General features: G+C 37.6%; 1 protein-coding gene across 4 annotated transcripts in view; it reads left to right on the top strand.

Annotated features, from left to right (window-relative positions):
• The window catches only part of SYT14 (synaptotagmin 14), a 222,438-nt gene that overhangs the window by 70,662 nt on the left and 131,290 nt on the right, over nucleotides 1–20,486 (top strand). For 2 of the 4 annotated variants that reach the window (XM_043569049.1, XM_043569048.1), the window contains exons 2-3: nucleotides 888–2,133; nucleotides 6,253–6,468. In XM_043569049.1, coding sequence (XP_043424984.1) covers nucleotides 1,203–2,133; nucleotides 6,253–6,468 — 1,147 coding nt within the window. In that variant the 5' untranslated portion in view covers nucleotides 888–1,202. The remainder of the gene's footprint in view (nucleotides 1–887; nucleotides 2,134–6,252; nucleotides 6,469–20,486) is intronic. The other 2 variants (XM_043569052.1, XM_043569051.1) reach the window with 1 other exon arrangement.

Raw genomic sequence — 20,486 nt, 5'->3', positions numbered from 1 at the left:
GTTTAGAGATAGCCCTTTGGGCAGCCTCCAAGAATTCCCTGGTTCAGCATTTCTGTTTTCCTGTTTGTTTTTGTTTTTGTTTTTGTTTTTTGAGGGAGGGGTCTAATGACCCCTTAACCCTCTTAAACACTCATAAACAGCTTTTGTTTATGTGAGTTATATCTATGAATATGTACCCTATTAGAAGGTAAAACTGAGAAAATTTAAAAATATTCTCATCAGTTTATTTGTTTAAAAAATCAGTAAGGCTATTACGTACATGTTAAACGTAAGTAACATTTTTTAACTTAAAAACCTATATATTTTCTACTCCCCCACCCCCAAATGGTGAGAAGAGTGCCATTGTTTTATATATTGTTTTGCAAATCTCTTTAAATGACGGGCATAGAAGAAACAGCTGTTATTCTCATGTCTGCTTCTGTAGTCAATCTGTCATGTAGCCTCTGGAAAACTCTAGTGTTCATTTGTGAGCAAATGAAAGTGATAAAGTTAAATATCCCTTTATTGTTATAAAAATAGTTTTTACCTTGAGGATCCCTTGGAAAGGTTTGGGGGACCTTCTTAATTTTTCTGAACCTTCTTTTTTTTTTACTTATTAAATAAGAATAATAATATTTACCTCCTAGCATTATTGTGGGATCAGGGGAGATAAACTTGTAAATCACAATGTCTTGCATCTGGTAGCCATTCAGCAGATGTTCACCCTCTGCTCTCTCCTCTATTGTAACCTCTGTGCAAATTGTGTAGGTATTTTCCCTATAATATATTTGTTAGTTTGAAATGATATTGCTAGTTTGTTAATAATATAGGGTAGTTCCCCTGCATAGACTATTAATAAATAAACTAAAAGTCCATAATAAAAATCCTTTTTATACTTCTTCTTGCAGGTATAGAATAAAAACCGATAGTGTTTGAGGGGAAATTATTGTCTTGCTGCTGTTATGATAGCTATGGAGTGGGAAAAAATTTCATTACATTTAAGACAAGTGGTTTGATTTTTTTTTGAAGAGTCTTTGCTTCAACATATTTCTTTCAATGCATAATGCATTTACAGAAAGAGTAAACGCTACAATGCAAAATAATAATATTGAGCTCATGAGTAACAACATTTAAGTAAATTTTAAATTCACATTCCAAAGTGGTTGATACTTCGAGAAGAGAAAATTCCATTATTGCATCTGTTAGGAATAAAGAATTAGAAAATGGCATTTTTCAAAAATTTCCAGCAGAATCTGCCCTCAGTGTCTTCTCTGGTGGACACAATCAGTAATGCTGTAGAAGATTTGACTGCTGCTGTTGGAGAAGTCAGCTATGCTTTCACTGACTCAGTGGCTGAACAGGTAACCAGTATGATCAGTGGCTTCCGCCCAGAAGAAGAAAGCTCTGCAGTAGCAGAAGCTGTAGATACTGCTAAGCCAGCAGCTGCCACGTCACCACAAGTCTCCAAAGACAATAATTGTCAGAAAACACAGTCTAGTTTAGAGCACAGAGCAAATCAGATCAGTTGTTACAATACTTCAGTTTCACAAAAGCAAGAGCAAGGGATAAACGAAGAAAGAATTTTTAAACGTGTTAATGACAGGCAACAGACTCTGTCCAAATACCAAGAAAGTAACAATGCTGGTGGTGATTCTTCTTTGAAAGGGCACTTGAGTGATGGAGGGGTATCAATTATCAAACAGAATGCAAGGGCTACCCCTGCTTGTCAAGAACTTGAAAGTACTGACAGATATAAAAAAAATGGATTAGGAATTCCTGATGATGGTAAGAATAATTTAAAGGAGGTAAGAGATCAAGAAATGAAAGAAAATCATTTGAAGAAGACTGAAAAACATATTAAAAGTAAAGGACCCAAAGGGAATGAGTGGTCAGGAAATGAGTGTTCTCCAAAAGGTATTTTGGCAAGCAACAGACATGCAATACAGAAACCCATCGTGAAAGAAGACATATATCCAGCACCATCAGCAAATTCCGAAGATAAGTTACACGGAAAACACAAAGAACAAATAAATCCAACAACGTGTTACAAAGTGAAAGGAGACATAAAAACAAAGCAAAATGAAGCCATTTCTGCCAACAAAGGAACAGCAAAGAGTAAAGATGAAAAATATTCTAAGATAATACCAAGAAAAGGTGAGGTCTCCTCCTAATGTGGGTTTGAGTGATAAAATTTTCTCTTGATTTTTTTTTAAATTAAGAAAACATCATCCAAATTTCCAAACTTTCCACTACATGTCTATAGATCTAATTGAAGATTTTCCTGGGGGCAGCTGGGCGGCTCAGTCATTTAAGCGCCTGACTCTTGATTTTGGCCTAGGTCATGACCTCACAGTTCATGAGTTCAAGCCCTGCATCAGGCTCCACACTGACAGTGTGAGCCTGCTTGGAATTATCTCTCTCTCCCTCTCTCTGCCTCTCTCTCTCTCTCTCTCTCTCTCTCTCTCTCTCTCTCTCTCTGCTTGTCTCTCTCTCTCTCAAAAGAAATGAATATTCTTAAAAGAAAAAAGATTTTCCTGAATCCTCTTACTGGGAGACACTTTTAAGGTCATCTTTTTTTTGGGGGGGGCGATCATTTATTTTGAAAGCATTCATGTTCTTTGTACACTGCTAAGTTAAGTATTGTCCTGGTCCCTTGATTATTTGGCCACTTCTTCAGTGGCCCTAATTTTTCTTAATGTTTCTTTATTATACAACCTGAAACTCCATAGTTTTCTTAAGTAGTGTGCATTCTTTACTTAGCTGGAACTTATTTAATGAATTTTAACATTTTATATTTTTGTAATTAACCCCTGAGACCTTTATACTGTGTTGCTCTTTGAGTCATTCCCAATAAGAATCTTGAGTGATGAAGGGATATCAAGTATATTTTTCCTTTAGAGCAGTAGAGTTTATTTTATTGCATAACAGGCTTTAGAATATGTCTATTCATTTAGCCACATATTAAGAATTGTATATGACTTCTGTGTTTATAATGAGTATATGTGAATAATCTATTATTTTTCATGAGTTCTCTATGTAGAATTAAGATTCCAGCTAAGCATTTATATTTTCAGCCACAGTATTTGTGACAGTTTTCAAAACAAGGAGCTGACAGTGACTTGGTTTGGGTACAGAATTGCTCTGCACCTGCTGGTAATTGCTTCTGGTAAAATCCCTTCGTCATTTCCATTTATTGCTGACCAAAAGTACATTGGCTTTTATTTTTTTTTAATTTTTTTTAAGTTTATTTATTTTTGAGACAGAGAGAGACAGAGCATGAACGGGGGAGGGGCAGAGAGAGAGGGAGACACAGAATCGGAAGCAGGCTCCAGGCTCTGAGCCATCAGCCCAGAGCCCGACGCGGGGCTTGAACTCACAGACCGCGAGATCGTGACCTGAGCTGAAGTCGGACGCTTAACTGACTGAGCCACCCAGGCGCCCCGGCTTTTATTTTAAAAATATGTATCTGACATTTTAAAAAATAAATTTAGATTCTCATAAAATAACAAAAATCTGAGTGGCAGTAGCCGTGAGGAAGACGTTCGGTTCTGCTACAGGACATCAGACACAATCAGGATTTGCTATTTATCAATTCTATTAATGGTCCTTAACTGATATAATAGAGGCCGATCCAGGATGGCTAGACTAGTTAGAAAGGGAAGCCAGTTTTTGGAAATATGTCCATTTTGGAGTCTACTCTTCTAGCAGATTTTTGATTGTCAAATTCAGTAGTTTTGGGTAGCCTTTGTGTCGTTTTGGTAGCCTTCTTACTTACAGTAGCAGAAATAAGCAAAGAAGTAAAATAGAATAGTTTACATATTTTATTCAGAAAATAACAGAATAGACCCTAGTAATAAATGCTACACAAGTAACAGTACAGAGTTAATTTTGTTTTGATTTGTTTTCATTCAGAAGCATGCTGGTACCTAAAACACCCAAGTATCTCTCAGGTATTCTAGATGATAGTCAGTACTAAACTTAATCATATTGTGTTCTTCTTCTTTTTCTTTTTTTCTATTTTGAGAGAGAGAAAGAGACTACGAGTGGGGGAGAGGGGCAGAGGGAGAGAGAGAGTCAGAGTGATAGAGAGAGAGAGAGAATCTTTTCTAAAGCAGGTTCCATGTTCAATGCAGAGCCCAGTGCAGGGCTTGATCCCACAACCTGGGGATCATGACCTGAGCTGAAATCAAGAGTCGGGCACTTAATCAACTAAGCCACCCAGGCACCCCTAAACTGAAACATACTATGTTCTAAAAATCATTTCAAAATCTTTTGACCCATAGATTACCTCTTCATATAGCTGAACTGTAATATTATTGGTTAATACTGAGAGTAATATCAAAATTACTAGTACCTGCATTTTAGGTTCTTTCGTAGAGCTTATAGGGTATAGAAAGAGAAGGAAGAGTTTCCTTCTCTGTTTCTGAATACGAGGTAACTTTAGGTAATATTTTGTAATAGGTGAAGTGTGACTGCAGAATTTCTGGTGACCTTCCTCAGAGCTCTGCAGCCTTAGAGCACCACCACCATGGTATCCCACAATCCCACAAAGTGCTAAAAGCTCTCAACTGGGAGTCAGAATTCCCAGGTTCTGGACCAGATCAGCCATCACCTCAGCACCATCTAATAGCGTTTTCTGTAATGATGGAAACGTTCCATGTAGTCCGTGTAGTAACCACTAGCCACACATGGCTCCTGAGCACTTGAAACGTGTCTGGTGGCACTGGGAAGCCAGGTTTTAAACTGCATTATGTTAAATAGCTGCATGTGGCTAGTGGCTAGTGACGACATTTTGGCCAGTGCAGAATACGACAGTGCTTATAGTTTTAGCCATTCATGGTTTTCTCTTGACTGAAAAGGAAGACTTGGACTAGTGACATCAAAGCTCCCTTACTTCTGACTCTAAACATACCATCTCTCTATCATATTTTAAATTACTTAGTCTGTGTCTCCCCACTTGAATGTCAAAGCTTGATTCCTTTACTACAGATGATCTGAGCAGAGTATAAAGGGAAAAATGTCTAGACTGACCTAATAAATTCTACCTGCAGTGGTCTCTTTGTCTTTCCAGAGATGTTTTATAATTCTAAGAAGGTTGCATCTTAGTTTAAATGAACCCCAACATAGTACAGTTTCAAAATTTTTACTTTAAAAAAATGGTAATAACTAGTTTTTTAAGGAATGATATAAATTTTGTGTGGCCTGAAATTTGCATTTGAATATACTTCAGTAAAATTTTCTTAGTAATTCTACCTTTCACAGAAAATCAGTGTATATCCTTCCACATATTTTTATATGTGCATATTAACATACACTGCATGTGTGTGTGTATATTACACGTAGAAGTGTGTGTGTGTGTGTGTGTGTGTGTATGTTTTAAATAAGACATAGGTATGCCTTCTGTCTCATAACCTCTTTTTTCTTAACATGATGTTGTATTTATTCTTCCCTGTGAGTACTTGTAAGTTCACCTCCTAATCTGTAGTGACTGCATAGTATATCATTGTATGGATTTATCATAATGTACTTAACCAAGGCCCAGGGATGGACTTTTAGATTATGTTTTATTTTTGTTTTCTGTTGCTGTTAAACACAGTGCAGCGAATTGTCTGAAGTACATATCTCTGCTCACCTGTTATTTTCTTAGAGTTCTTAGAAATAGAATTGGTAAATTCCTAGAAATGAATCAAAGACCATGCAGATTTAAAAGTTGGATATGTATTGCCAAACTGCTGTTTAGGAGCGTTGTACCAGTGAGAATACTACCAATAGTATACATCTGCCCATTTCTCTGTTGTACTTCTGGCGCTAAGGATTATCATTTTTGAAAACTTGGACCAACATGATAACCAGGGTGTCTCTTGTGACATGAATTCTTTGAATCAGGCCCATATGTACCAGCAGTACTTCTGAGTTTCTTTGTGTGCAACTGACCCTTTAAAAAAGTTGTGTAAGGTGGCAGGCTCTGTTATTTCCTTTATCTGTAACCTGGTTGGAAAATCCCTGCAACATTATTATATAATTAGAATATACAGGTTGATCTTTTTCTATTAAAAACATGGAAACCTAAAACTTCGGGTTCTTAAGTGAAAACGTTACACTTCTCTAAAGCTGAAAATACAGATTGTGTATGTATATGTATATTCGTGTGTATATGGATATATGTGACATAACATCTGTGCATATATGTGTGTGCGTGTGTGTGCATATATCAAATTCATAATACTTTATGGTATTAAAATTTTGATTTGCTCTCCCTGTCACTCCAAATAGATAATTCCTACATGGACAAAGATGAGCACGGTTCATCCTCTGAAAGTGAAGATGAAGCTCTGGGTAAATACCATGAGGCCTTGTCCAGAACACACAATTCCAGACTTCCGTTGGCAGATTCGAGACAAAAGAACTACGCTTGGGAAACAAGACAGAAGTACAGTCCTCTGTCTGCAGAGTATGACGGCTATAGTAGTGAGGCATCGATAGATGAAGGTAAGACAGGTTGCTTCTTTTATGTATTTATTTTTTTTGGATCATACACTGTGGTATTGGATTATTTGTGCCTAAAATTCTAGGCATCTGTGGCTGCACGATAAACAAGAGATGGCTCACAGAGTCACGTTTCCGTGAACGTAATCTATTGAGATCCAGATCTCTGGACCGAAGCCAAAACCCACAACACCTAAAAGCAAAACGCCAAGTAATTTAAAGACCGTAGTAATTCTGTCTCTCTTTTCCCAATGCAAGCGTGAGGTAGAAGATGCGAATCTGCTTTGTGTCACGTGGAATCAGTCCCCAGATACCTGTTGGAGGAACTGACAGAGTCTAAGGATCTCCTAGTGCTGGACATGATCCTGGAGTGTAAATGCACGCTCTTTCATTGAGTATGGCACCTAAACAGGAGCCAGATGCTCGTGGCACACAGCAGAAGTGGTGATCTGTTCTGTGCAGGGGGAAAAGTGTCTGAGATGGATTTATTGAGAGCTGGTACTGTGCTATACTTTGCTTAAGGGCAACGTAAGGGATTTTCGAGGATTATTTTATCTCTAATTGATTTTTGCCTCATGTACTGGCATTGACTTAAAATTCAACCTATGTAGGACATACATGTCCACTCTAACACGTTTTTACATCTTTCTATAAGGGAAATAAAAGAGGTCTTGCCATTAATTGAAGCATGTTTATTTTCACATTTTAGGTAGGTTGCTCATATGCTTCATACAATGTATGACTACTCTTAGTAATTTTATCTTTATACCCAGATATGAGGAAAAGAACAATATAGCTTAGACAGCATTTTTATTATTATATCAGACACAAACTATCTTTAATTTTATAGCCGTGCTTTGTGTTTAAGAGCCTAGTATTCTGATTCCTTAAAGTCTTACCCCAGCGCATAGAGTTGTCAAAGGACCTAAAGCATCTTTAAGAAAAGTAAAATTGGCTTAATGCTAACTGATGATTGATGTGCCTTCTTTTTATTTCTACTAGTATACAATTTATAGTAAGAAATCAATCAAATAGTGAGTGATTACTATACAGAAAACTCATTATGAGATGCTAGGAAAGAAATTAAAATATTAGATTCTACCCTCAAAAATACCTTTCCTAGTACTAGAGAAAATAAAACATGTGATTACATGGGGCGCCTGGGTGGCTCAGTCAGTTAAGCATCCAGTTCTTGATTTCGGCCCTGGTCATGATCTCATGGTGTGTGAGATTGAGCCCACATTGGGCTCTGTGGTGACAGTACCGATCCTGCTTTGGATTCTCTCTCTCTCTCTCTCTCTCTCTCTCTCTCTCTCTCTCTCTGTCTCTCTCTCTCACTCTGCCCTGCCCTCTCTTTCTCAAAATAAATTATCTTAAAAAACAACAACAACAACACGTGCTTACAAAGATAACTGAGTAATGCAAAGCAGTAAAGCCAGTCCCTAACATATGTACACCCTTATACCCCATCACATGCATAGTAGAACCGAAAGAGAATGGGATTTGAACCTGATCCTTGTTCACATTCTATGACTTAACATACTAGCTACAAACTTGGGGCAGTATAGTTAATTGTTTTTCGGTTTGTTCCATTGTCTCTAAACTGTGGATTATACCTTTCTGATAGGGTTGTCATGAACATTAAATGGTATGTGTGGTACTTTTTGGCACAGTTCTGGCCTCTGTGGGTAAGTGACCAATAAATGGTCATTGTAGCTGAGGGTAGTGAAAACAGTAGTGGGGATGAGGGTGAGCAGTCATAAAGGAGCCCTGCATCTGTCGTCTATGACCCTGAACACTTACCTTTCTGCAGCTTCAGTTTAGGATTTTTGTTTTTTCCTCCTCACTGCTTCTACCCCCTCACTCCCTACAGTTCTCTGTGTCTTGATTGCTTCTGTCCTATAGTCCTGTTATCCTCAAATGGCTCTATAGTCTGGGGGAAAAGCAGTGACAAGAGAGGGCATAACCTCAGTGGCTCTTCTGTTCTTGCCCTAACCTCTAGAACTGACACAAATGTCCTGGAGTCACCTTCACATTTCATTTTATCCATATATTTAGGACCCATCTCACTTTTCTACCATTTCTACTCTAAATTAGTTGATAAAATACCCAGGGTGGATTGATTTTAGACATTCCAAATTTAGATTTATTTATTTCATAAACATCTGTTGAAAACTTTTTGTGTGCCATACTAGATACCATGGACATAAAGATGAATAAAATATGCTTGTTTCAAAGAGCCCACAGACTAGAGGAGGAAGATCATTGGCCATATGTGTAATATAGTGTGATAAGAGGTCTATTACTTTAATGAAGAAGGTGCTGTAGATGGGAGATGGGGATATGGGGAAATCTAATGTAACTTCGCAGAATAGATGAACTAGACTTGTGTAAGAACTGTTTCCAAAACCATGGAATTGTGATTGCATGAAAGCAGAAGACAGTGTATTTTAGTGTCTTTAACTTAGGATCTGTGTTTGGAGAATGGGCAGATAATACGATTGAATGCCATGCTTGGGAGTTTATTGTTTTATAGGAAATCTAGAGTCCAGGGAGATTTTTAAGCTGGACAGTGTGGCACTTTTAGATCAATGTATTTAAGAAAGATTATTTAATTATTGTAACAAAACAAATTGGAGGTCGGACTACTGAGGTAGAAAGGACTAGTTAAGTAAATAGTGATGAGGGGCACCTGAGTGGCTCAGTGGGTTAAGTGTCTGACTTTGGCTTAGGTCATGATCTTATGGTCCATGAGTTCGAGCCCCCCGTCAGGCTCTGTGCTGACAGCTCAGAGCCTGAACCTGCTTTGGATTCTGTGTCTCCCTCTCTCTCTGCCCCTCCCTGCTCACACTGTGTGTGTGTCTCTCTCTCTCAAAAATAAACAAACAAACAATAAATAAATAGTGATGAGATCTTTATTGGCAATGAGTTTGGGGACAAAGTTCATAGATTTAAGGATGATCTCAATAAATCTTGAATGATTGAATGTGTGCAGTGAGTGAAGAATCAAGATTTTTAAAATTAGTTTAGAAAGTATTAGAGAAGTAAGTTTGTGTGAAAGGAGGTAATTTAGTTTCCATCATGCTGAATCTGAAGTGCCTGGAATATCCCAGTGGAGATGGGTATCCTTATTGTTAAAATGCTGTCGTGGCGATTTAGGATGGAGAGATGACCAAGTGATAATGTAAGAAAGCAATAGATTAGGGGAATAGCTTTGTATTATAGATTATTACTTATTAAAAAGTCAAAAATTGCTTTGAGCCCAAGGTAGAATCAGTGGAGTAGGGGAAGAAAGGTAAATTTTACTGGTATGGGAGATTTCAGAGCTCAAGACCTTAGGTAAAAGGAATTTTAAGTGAGGGGCGCCTGGGTGGCGCAGTCGGTTAAGCGTCCGACTTCAGCCAGGTCACGATCTCGCGGTCCGGGAGTTCGAGCCCCGCGTCGGGCTCTGGGCTGATGGCTCAGAGCCTGGAGCCTGTTTCCGATTCTGTGTCTCCCTCTCTCTCTGCCCATCCCCCGTTCATGCTCTGTCTCTCTGTCCCAAAAATAAATAAACGTTGAAAAAAAAAAAAAATTAAAAAAAAAAAAAAAAAAAAAAGGAATTTTAAGTGATAGTAAATTCTGAACATGCCCACACACAAAGATGCAGAAGTGCATATAAAATTCCAGAAAGTTTTAAGGAAGGGAGTAAAATATCTGTTGGGAAGGTGTGAGAGTTCTTTAGATAAATGGCATTTGGGTTTAACTTTGAAGAATGGGTGTAAAGTTGGTGAAAAGATGAGGTATTTTAGATAGGGGGAACTTCATAAACCCTAAAGTATGGAGTAAAGTCCACTTGGCTCCAACATGGATTGATGGATGGATGGATGGATGGACGGATGGATGGATGGATAAATGGTTAGATAGATAGATAGATAGATAGATAGATAGATAGATAGAAGTAGGAGACAAAATGGAAAGAAAGGTGAAATCTATAGCCTGGAGTGCTTCCCAGCCTAAAGTCAGTATTTAATTTGTTAGCCAGTGAGAACTCACTGAAAGTTTTTCATCAAAGAACCCATGAAATGGAATGTGTCTTAGATTAGCAACAGGAAGACTAGAAAAAGACACCAATTATGGAGGTCTTTGGAGTAGTCTATGTGGAAAATGGTAAAAATCTGAATTACAGTAGCGGTCATAGAAATACAAGAGGATAGGAGAGACATAGAGGTAGAATTGATCAGATTTAGGAGCTGAATATATTTGGAACAAATATGACACTGGTTGCCAGCATTGTGACTAGGAGAATGATGAAGTCCTTAATAGTTAGAGGTGGGACATAAAAGTTGTTTTATATGTATGATTAATTATATATATAATATATGTGTAATTATATATGTTACATGTAAGATATATAATGAAACAAGGGTATTTAAGTCATTGGAAATGACCATGGAGCTTGAAATCAGGAATGAGGTTAGGGAGAGAGAGATGTTTTCAGATGATACATACTAAGAAAATAGAAACCATGGGAATGGATTTAATTGTTGAGGGAGAATATATGGAGAGAAAAGATCAGGGAATCATTTTCTTTCATTAGCAGGAGAATTAAGGATGTCACTTAAATAGAGAAGGGAAAGTAAAGGCAATAAAATGGAGAATCAGGAGAATGTTGTCTGGAGAGTTTTGAATGCTGTACATAGACTGGGGAGGGTAAGAATTCATACAACCTCCTTTGTCCAATAGCAAGTGATCAGTAACATTCAATTAAAGTTTTAGTTGCTTAGAATAGTTAAGTTAGATTGAATCTTGTTAAGGAGAGAATAACTGGTCAGAAAGTATACGTTTGCTGCCTGCACTTTCTTACACCTACTCTCTCCTTTTCAACTTGTGGAATTGAGGAAGAGAGGTAGTTGAAGGGGATTATAACCAGTGTTCCCCTTCTCCCTCCAGCCCAACAATGGAAACCCTCCTCTGGCATATATTTGGGAAGGAGAGGGATTTGGTTCAGATACACCTTTGAGTCTCCACCAGGTGGTGGTTCCTCTGCGTAGCCGACTCAGCAGAAGTACTGCTCACTTCATGGCTGCTCACCGAAGAGGACTGCTGAGTATAGTACTCTTGGTGGGATTTGAGGGATGGATGCTTTCCTTTAGTGCTCTGATCTTTCATTCTGCATATTATTCTGGAAGTTTATATGGATCAAAATTAACTGATGTGTAGGTTGAGGTAACTAAAAGGAATTCCAGGGTAGGAGGAAACATATTCTTAAATGTACATTTTTTACATAACATACTATTACCTCATTAGTGCTGGTAAGAAACCATTAGTCCATTTCTCAACACTGACTACTTCTCATAGAGAAGCTTTGGAACAGCCAGTACTGGAAGTATGTGTAAGATCAGAGAGGGTCAAGGAGGGCCTGGGTGGGACTAGGAGAAAACAGTACAGGATTTTCTGAGCAGATAGTTAAGGACTACCATATTGAGCGCCAACTGTGTACCTGACACTGTTAGTTTCTGTATACACCATACTATTAATCTTCACTGCAAATAGTTGTGGTAGATAGATTATCCCCACTTTACAAAAGCGAGAAGAGATTTTAGTAATTTTTAACCTAAGGCCACATGGTAAGTTACAAAAACTATACTTATCACGTCCACTGCAAAATGAATGTTGTTTTAGCTTCTGTTAGGTCATCCCTGCTACTGCAGTATCCAACTACAGTCTCTTTCATACATGATTAACCTCTTCAGTTGAGTCCTTTAAAACATAAACTGATATTCTATAAAAAGTAAGAATGTGATGGTGTATTTGTTATGTTTTCTCCTCTAGGTGGCCATATTAATCTTCCATTTTTTTCAGCTACAATAGGGAATGATATCTGTAAGACATTTTTCCAGGAAAAAATAATATCCAGTTTCCTTTGTTTATAATTTAATTTTATTTTTACTGTGTTCTTAAAATTTAAGGCATTTTCTGATAATCCTGTTTTATCCTTAAAAGGTTTTGGAGTTAAATAATAGGTTGGGGATATCTTATTTAAGAGTTGGTAAGATAGACCAACCTCTGAAATCCCATTCATGCTAATTAGTACTTTCCATTTATATATTAGATAGGAGAAGCCTATTAAAGATGATTTTATATGAAGATAATTTAATGTAAAATTATTAGAATGTCTATTATTTATAGTTTTTCATTCTTAGTTCACCATAGAGATTACCAGCCTATATTTCTATATCATGGCATAGCTCTGTGACTAAAATCATATGTTGTTATTTTGGGTGAGTTAATTGAAAATGCTATGTAAAATAATTTCTAACACCACTTATTTCTTAGGGTGTATAGCCCATATATATACATACATCTGTCATTCTTTTTCTTACAGCTGCTTCACAAGTTTCATGCTATTAATTTTGATGTTATCTCAAAATTAGGGGCATTAAAACATATTGAATTTGTTCATCTTATTTAAATGTTACTTTTAAAATAATTTAATACTGAAGAATAATAAATTATTTATACTTTAAGTCCATTTTAGCTGCTTTATAAATATTATTCTGTTAATTTTACCATATCTTTGTGAAGAAGGCAAGAACAAAAAAATTCTGTCTGTATTTCCAGATGCCTTTGTCACAAAAATGTTTAATGTCTTAAAACAGTGAAAGTTATATATATTACATGGATTGCTTAGATCTTTGATGAACTTTTTGTTTGATTTCAAGTTTTTATTTATGCTCATTTTTCCTCTGAAGAATTGTGTGTGTGTAGCTTTAAACATGGCCAATTTGAAGAGAAATTGATCTGAAAGACTTCCTCTGCATCCTTGTGTTTTGGAGATCTTTTTACGTTTGCAGTAGCATAGAATTCTTTTATAGGGCTACTTTTGCAGGCTGCCTGTGACCTACGATGAGATGTCTTTGTACAGTTTAGATAAAGGTACAGCCTGCTATGTGGGGGAGTTAGAAAAAGGTATCATCTGTGAGTAGGGACTACATCATGATCAGATAGCACCTACTGAAGAAGAAAAAGGCATCCCTTCCTCCAATTACAAGATTTGGCAAACCCAATACAGGCTATATTTCAGCACCCCCGTCCATTAGGTAACTTTTTGCAGTGCACAGACTGTACAACCATACACAGGGCCCTGAGCACCTGTGTTTATACATTTCCAATCTTTTTTTTTTTAATATGAAATTTATTGTCAAATTGGTTTCTATACAACATCCAGTGCTCCTCCCAACAGGTGCCCTCCTCAATGCCCATCACCCACCCTCCCCTCCCTCCCACTCCCCATCAACCCTCAGTTTATTCTCAGTTTCTTAAGAGTCTCTTATGGTTTGGCTCTCTCCCTCTCTTTTTTTTTTCCTTCCTCTCCCCCATGGTCTTCTGTTACGTTTCTCAGGATTTCCCATGTTAAAATAAATTGTTGAAGTTTCTGTGTTTTCCATGGTGAATCTATATTGATCCTTCACATTTCTTTTTCTTTTTCTTTTTCTTTTTCTTTGTCTGAGATACTTGTCTGGTAGTAGCTAGCAAGAATGATAGAAATTAAATGGTAGTCATTAAAGATATCCTTGATTGATTACAAAACTGAAACCCAGAGACATGTGATTTTACTAAGATCATAAAATTCGCTAATGGCAAAACTGAAGCTGTAAGCATCTGTAACCAGAGAATAGGTTGATGCTTTTATTTTTTTAATTAAAATTTTTTTATATGTTTATTTATTTTTGAGAGAGAGAGAGAGAGTGCACAAGCGGGGAATGGACAGAGAGAGACACACACACACAATTTGAAGCAAGCTCCAGGCTCTGAGCTGTCAGCACAGAGCCTGACGTGGGGTTCAGACCCACGAACTGTGAGATCATGACCTGAGCTGAAGTCAGACCATCAACCAGCTGAGCTACCCAGGCGCCCTGACAGGTCAATGCTTTTAAAAAGAATTATTCAGACAAAAAATGACAATAACAAAAAAGAGAAATAGACTCATACATATAAAGAACAAACTAGTGGTTATCAGAGGGGAGGTGGGTAGGGGGATGGATGAAATAGATGAAGGGGATTAAGAAGCACAGATTTCCAGTTATAAATAAGTCACAGGGATGAAAAGTACAGCATAGGGAATATAGTCAATAAATATTGTAATAACTTTGTGTGGTGACACATGGTAACCACACTTGTGGTGGTAAGCATTTCGTAGTGAATATAATTGCTAAATCACTATATTGTACACTTGAAACAATATAAAATTATGCATCAACTATACTTCAATTAAAAATAGATTTTTAGGGGCGCCTGGGTGGCGCAGTCGGTTAGGCGTCCGACTTCAGCCAGGTCACGATCTCGCCGTCTGTGAGTTCGAGCCCCGCGTCAGGCTCTGGGCTGATGGCTCGGAGCCTGGAGCCTGTTTCCGATTCTGTGTCTCCCTCTCTCTCTGCCCCTCCCCCGTTCATGCTCTGTCTCTCTCTGTCCCAAAAATAAAATAAAAAACATTGAAAAAAAAAATAGATTTTTAAAAAAGGACTGTTCAGTAACCAAGTAAATAGATAAGAGATGCACTATAAATTGAATACAGGCTGTGTCCCTTGCTAGGGGTTGAGGTATGTCTGCTAGGTAGAGGAATAATGCTAATAACAGTCTTGCATTTATGTAGACTTGACTCTTTTATCTACAGGCTTCTGTTAGCAAAGTCTATAGGAAGTCAGTCTCAAGTACAGTTAGGGAGCATGACATAGAGTCACAAATGGACTGATAATAATCTTATTACCTGAGGGCAGCAGTGGGCGGTTTAAACTGACTGGAGTATCTGTATTCACTGTACGTTCAAGCTTACCAATGAAGCAGATCTCATAGGAAACTATCCCTAATGAGGGAGATGCAATTCTATTTGTCCTCCGGCATGTGAGATATTCTCCTTAAGGAGGTATAATAGAAACTTGAAGCTACTTCTAAAAACTGTGCCTAACATGCCTATCAGGTCTACCGCCTAAGGACAACCATCACTGCTTTAGAACGGGATGGAATTCGGGAGGACAGTACAGTGCATAGGCCTCAGGACGAAGGAGCCCACAAGCCAGAGGGATGTTGATTAAATGTGGCTATTGTTACATTTATTTTTACTGTCCTTCAGACACTGCTAAAGTCTTTGTGTGAAACATTTCATTTTATCCTCACAGAATGTTTTCATTTTATTAATATTAAATAATTTTTTTAGGGGCGCCTGGGTGGCTCAGTCGGTTGAGCGTCCAACTTCGGCTCAGGTCATGATCTCACAGTCTGAGTTCGAGCTCTGCGTCGGGCTCTGTGCTGACAGCTCAGAGCCTGGAGCCTGCTTCCAATTCTGTGTCTTCCTCTCTCTCTGCCCCTCCCCTGCTCATGCTCTGTCTCTTTCTGTCTCAAAAATAAATAAAAACATTAAAAAAAATTTTTTTTTTAATTTTTTAATGTTTATTTTGGGGGGAGGGGCAGAAAGAGAAAGAGAGACAGAGCTCTCCACGCTGACAGCAGAGAGCCTGATGCACCCGATGTGGGACTCGAACTCATGAACTATGAAATCATGACCTGGGCTGAAGTCAGATGCTTAACTGACTGAGCCACCCAGGTGCCCCTCATTTTATTTACTTATCTGATTATTTAACTAGTATCCCAGTTTTAGAAAAACAGTAGCTCAGAGAGGTCCATTAGGATGCCCAAGTTTACGGTTTACAGCTACTTTAACAGTTGGGGTGCAAATACACCTTCATTTGATTCCTGTGCTCAGGTGCTTGACCAGTATAACATACCATATCAGGTACTCTCCTACCTAGTACCAGGATAAAGAAACTATTTTTCCTCCAAAAAAATGATGCCTCATTGTTCTCAGAGAATTTTGTGAAGACGTTGCTTCTAGGAAAAGAACCATACAACTGGGAAGGATCCAGGGTTTTGGTCTTGGACTCAGAAATGAAGCACTTATTATGCCTGTTGTATTTAACAAAATACTTGGGCAGACCTTCTGCAAGCTGTACAGAGCAGTAAGGGCCTAGAGTTTATGTGCAAACTTCTTATCCTCAAAACCCAGTACAGAAAGATTGGGTGGGGGGGGGGGGGAAATAAGTGACTTGTCGCTTTACCTTTAGCCTTACTCCAAGAAGGCCAGCAGGGGTTCAGATACTACAGAACTTTTCCATGGTGGACTCTTGTTAGAATTCACTTAGGTAAGAGGAAAGATTTTAGGAGTTGGTTCCCATGGGAAGTATTCCATGGTAGGATACAGGAACCTAGAACTAGCACCCTGTCACCTTGAGATAAGAGTAAAAGCTTTCATGTCTTGGCAGAAATCTTAACTGTAGGAGCGCCTGGGTGGCTCAGTCAGTTGAGCGTCCAACTCTTTTTTTTTTTTTTAATATGAAATTTGTTGTCAAATTGGTTTCCATACAACACCCAGTGCTCATCCCAACAGGCGCCATCCTCAGTGCCCATCACCCACTTTCCCCTCCCTCTCACCTCCCATCAACCCTCAGTTTATTCTCAGTTTTTAAGAGTCTCTTATGGTTTGCCTCCCTCCCTCTCTTTTTTTCCTTCCCCTCCCCCTAGTCTTCTGTTAAGTTTCTCAGGATCCACATGAGAGTGAAAATATATGGTATCTGTCTTTCTCTGTATGACTTATTTCACTTAGCATAACACTCTCCAGTTCCATCCACGTTGCTACAAAAGGCCATATTTCATTCTTTCTCATTGCCAAGTAGTATTCCATTGTATATATAAACCACATCTTCTTTATCCATTCATCAGTTGATGGACATTTAGGCTCTTCCCATAATTTGGCTATTGTTGAAAGTGCTGCTATAAACATTGGGGTACATCCAACTCTTGATTTCAGCTCAGGTCATGATCTCACAGTCTGTGGGTTCAAGCCCCCTTCGAGCCCTGTGCAGAGCCTGCTTGGGAATCTCTGTCCCCCTCTCTCTCTGCCCCTCCCATGCTAGTGCTCTATCTCTTTCTCTCAAAATAAATAAACATTAAAAAAAAATCTTAACTGTAGACGTTTGCTTTAAAGTATATTATAGGAGATTTAAGAAGCCCCATCTAATATTTTAAGTCTTTGTATCAGTCTCAGCAGTAATTAAGGATACCACCATCAGTATGATACTCAAGTATAGTTCAGTGTTGTAAATATGGGCTCTAATAGGTGTAAACTAGTCAACCAATAAAAAGCTACACCTTACCTTGTGATGGACTTGTAGGAACATCAACAGTAAATACACAGAAGTTAATGGCATTCACTCATGTTCAACTCAGAATCAACCACCATTCATACTTTAGTATTTTTTTCCCAGAATTTTTTATGGCTGCAACTTAAAACAGTGTATATAGTAATAAATGAATACATGTTCCTTCAAAAGTTTAACCTGTTAGATAGTTAAATGTTTCCTTATCTTGTCCCCTTCCCCCTTCCCAGAGGGAAGCGTTATTGTAAGTTTGGTATATATCCTTCCACTCTTTGTTTTAATGCTTTACAAACACACAAGCTGCTCACAGAATACTTTGTGTGTTTTTGAACTTACATAAATGGTTTTATCATGAACTCATTGAAGATATAATGTTCCTCTTGGGAAGAAGGAGTAAAGTAGACAGTAAATGAAAAGAAGTCAAGAAATATCAATTAACAGAATAGGCTGAATAAAATTAAAATCTTCATTAGTTTCTCAACTTCTTAAGACTAGGGACTGAGTCTTCTGCCCCTTTCCTACTATCCCCTCTTGCCTAACATAATCTGATTAAATCCATTAACTAATTTTTGGGGGTGAGTTTATATCTTAGATGATTGTTTTAAATTAATCTGTAGTTTGTGGACCAGTAGGCAGATTCTTTACTGTTAGAAGTTTCTAAATTAAAACTGTTGTCTTAAAAAATTGGAAAGGAAAATGTAATCAGAGTGTTAAAACATGAAATCATAATTATTTAACTTGGGAAATGCCTTATTTTTAAGTTTATTTACTTATTTTTTGAGAGAAAGAGAGAATGAGCAGGCAAGGGGCAGTGAGAAAGATGGACAGAGGATCTGAAACAGGCTCTGTGCTGACAGCAGAGATCCCGATATGGGGCTCAAACTCACAAGCTGGGAGATCATGACCTGAGCTGAAGTCGGACACTCAACCGACTAAGCCACCCAGGCTCCCCATAATTGCTTATTTATGATGCTAATTCCCCATATATCCTTCTTTCACATTTTTTTATAAGTGATACTGATTCTGTACTGCTCAGTGAAAAAAATTATCACTGAGAAAGAGAATATAAATACTTACAAATGAATACCGGAACTGAAGAATGTATTGATGCTGTTGGTTTCTTATTAAAAGCTTTATTGTGAAGATGATCATTAGAAATTGATAAATTTCTCTGTACTTTTTTTCAACTTTTTTCTTCCATGTTTCCCACTCTGCACATGGTATATGATATAGACTTAATTGTTTGTACTAAGTTTATTTTTACATATTCTCTAAATGTTTTCAAAACACTCCTGAAATTTTAACACTTTTTTTTTTAAAGGAGTTTGCCTTGAAACTGAACCTCAGTTTGGGGTGGTATCACTCAAATACTTTTCCTTTCCAGTTTCTGCCATAACACAAGGTAGAATAAGAGTTAAGAAAGGGAAAAAAAGGAGACAGTTATGACCATGAAAGCATGAACTAAGTTGTTTACCTGATAGTATCAGAAGAACGTATCCTGTCTGCCCCATGTTTGGACAGAGGTGAATCACAGTTTGAGTTTTGAGAAGCAAAAGGAAAAGAGGCCTGAATGGAGGTAAACTTTCATTGGCCAATGGGGGGAGACGGTGAAGGTTAAATTAGAGACACAGTGACACAAGTTCTGCATCATGGCATGTAGGTAGTCTTCCTGCTTCATTCTTCTTGAATAATTACTGAGCTGTGTCAAAGAGGTAAGTAACAACTTAATTAACAGCTTATGAAAAAATGAAATAGAGGTTCTATTTTAATTTTATTACTTATTTAATGTTTATTTTATTTTTAAGAGAGAGAGACAGAGCGTGAGCGGGGGAGGGACAGACAGAGTGGGAGACACAGAATCTGAAGCAGGCTCCAGGCTCCGAGCTGTCAGCACAGAGCCCAACACTGGGCGCAAACTTAAGAACCAGGAGATCATGACCTGAACCGAAGTCAGACGCTTATCTGACTGAGCCACCCAGGCACCCCTGTACTTTAATTTTAAAATTCTGAAAAATCTTTCATCTAAGCAGTCTTGGTGTGGGGCTCTCATTTTGAGATTTCCTGCCTATGAGAAAAAAATTACTTTAAAATCTCTGATGAATGAGTCAAAAATTACCTTTGGTAGCTGAGAGGTTTTTTGATGCCTTGGCATATATCTCTTTGCTTTTGCTTGATGTGTACTCATAAAGATTAATGTTTTCTTAGAAATTTTGGTTATATTTAAATCTTTGAGGTATTCAACAATACCATCAACTAAAACTAATCTTAGTTATTTAAGGTCTAGATAGTTATGAAGTCTTTTGCCTTTTACAGTTTACACAATCTTTTATTCATTGTGCCTTGTTTTAGTAGTTAAGGGAAAAACATATTAAGGGATTTTGGTCAGTGGTAACTTGGGAAATGCCTGTAAGTATAAATTTAATTAAGTATCAGCAATCTAGAGGAAAATATTTATAAACTTTTATAATCTTTTAAAAAATTTCATAATAGCGTTTTCAAGATGATGGATTAAAATATTTTTGAAGTTTGAAAATCTATATACTTACTACATTGGTAACAGGTTAATTACAGTTCCATAAATAACATTAGCTGTAATGTAATGAATGATTATATAGTAGACGCTACTGTAGGCACTTTAACATAAATTAATTCTTTTAATCTTCACAGTTACCCTAAGACACAGGTTTTGTTGGTGTCCATATTTTCCAAACAGGACACTGAAGTACCGTAGGGGTAAGTAGCTTGTGAAGGGTTACATAGCAGGTGTATGAGAGAGCCAGGGTTCAGGTCCAAGTCATCTGCCCTCAGAGCTAACGCCCTGAAGCTCGC

This window comes from Prionailurus bengalensis, chromosome E4 (genome assembly GCF_016509475.1).
Source record: "Prionailurus bengalensis isolate Pbe53 chromosome E4, Fcat_Pben_1.1_paternal_pri, whole genome shotgun sequence".
NCBI classification, from domain to species: domain Eukaryota; kingdom Metazoa; phylum Chordata; class Mammalia; order Carnivora; family Felidae; genus Prionailurus; species Prionailurus bengalensis.
The sequence above is the reverse complement of the archived record's forward strand: the minus strand, read 5'-3'. Positions and strand labels throughout refer to the sequence as shown.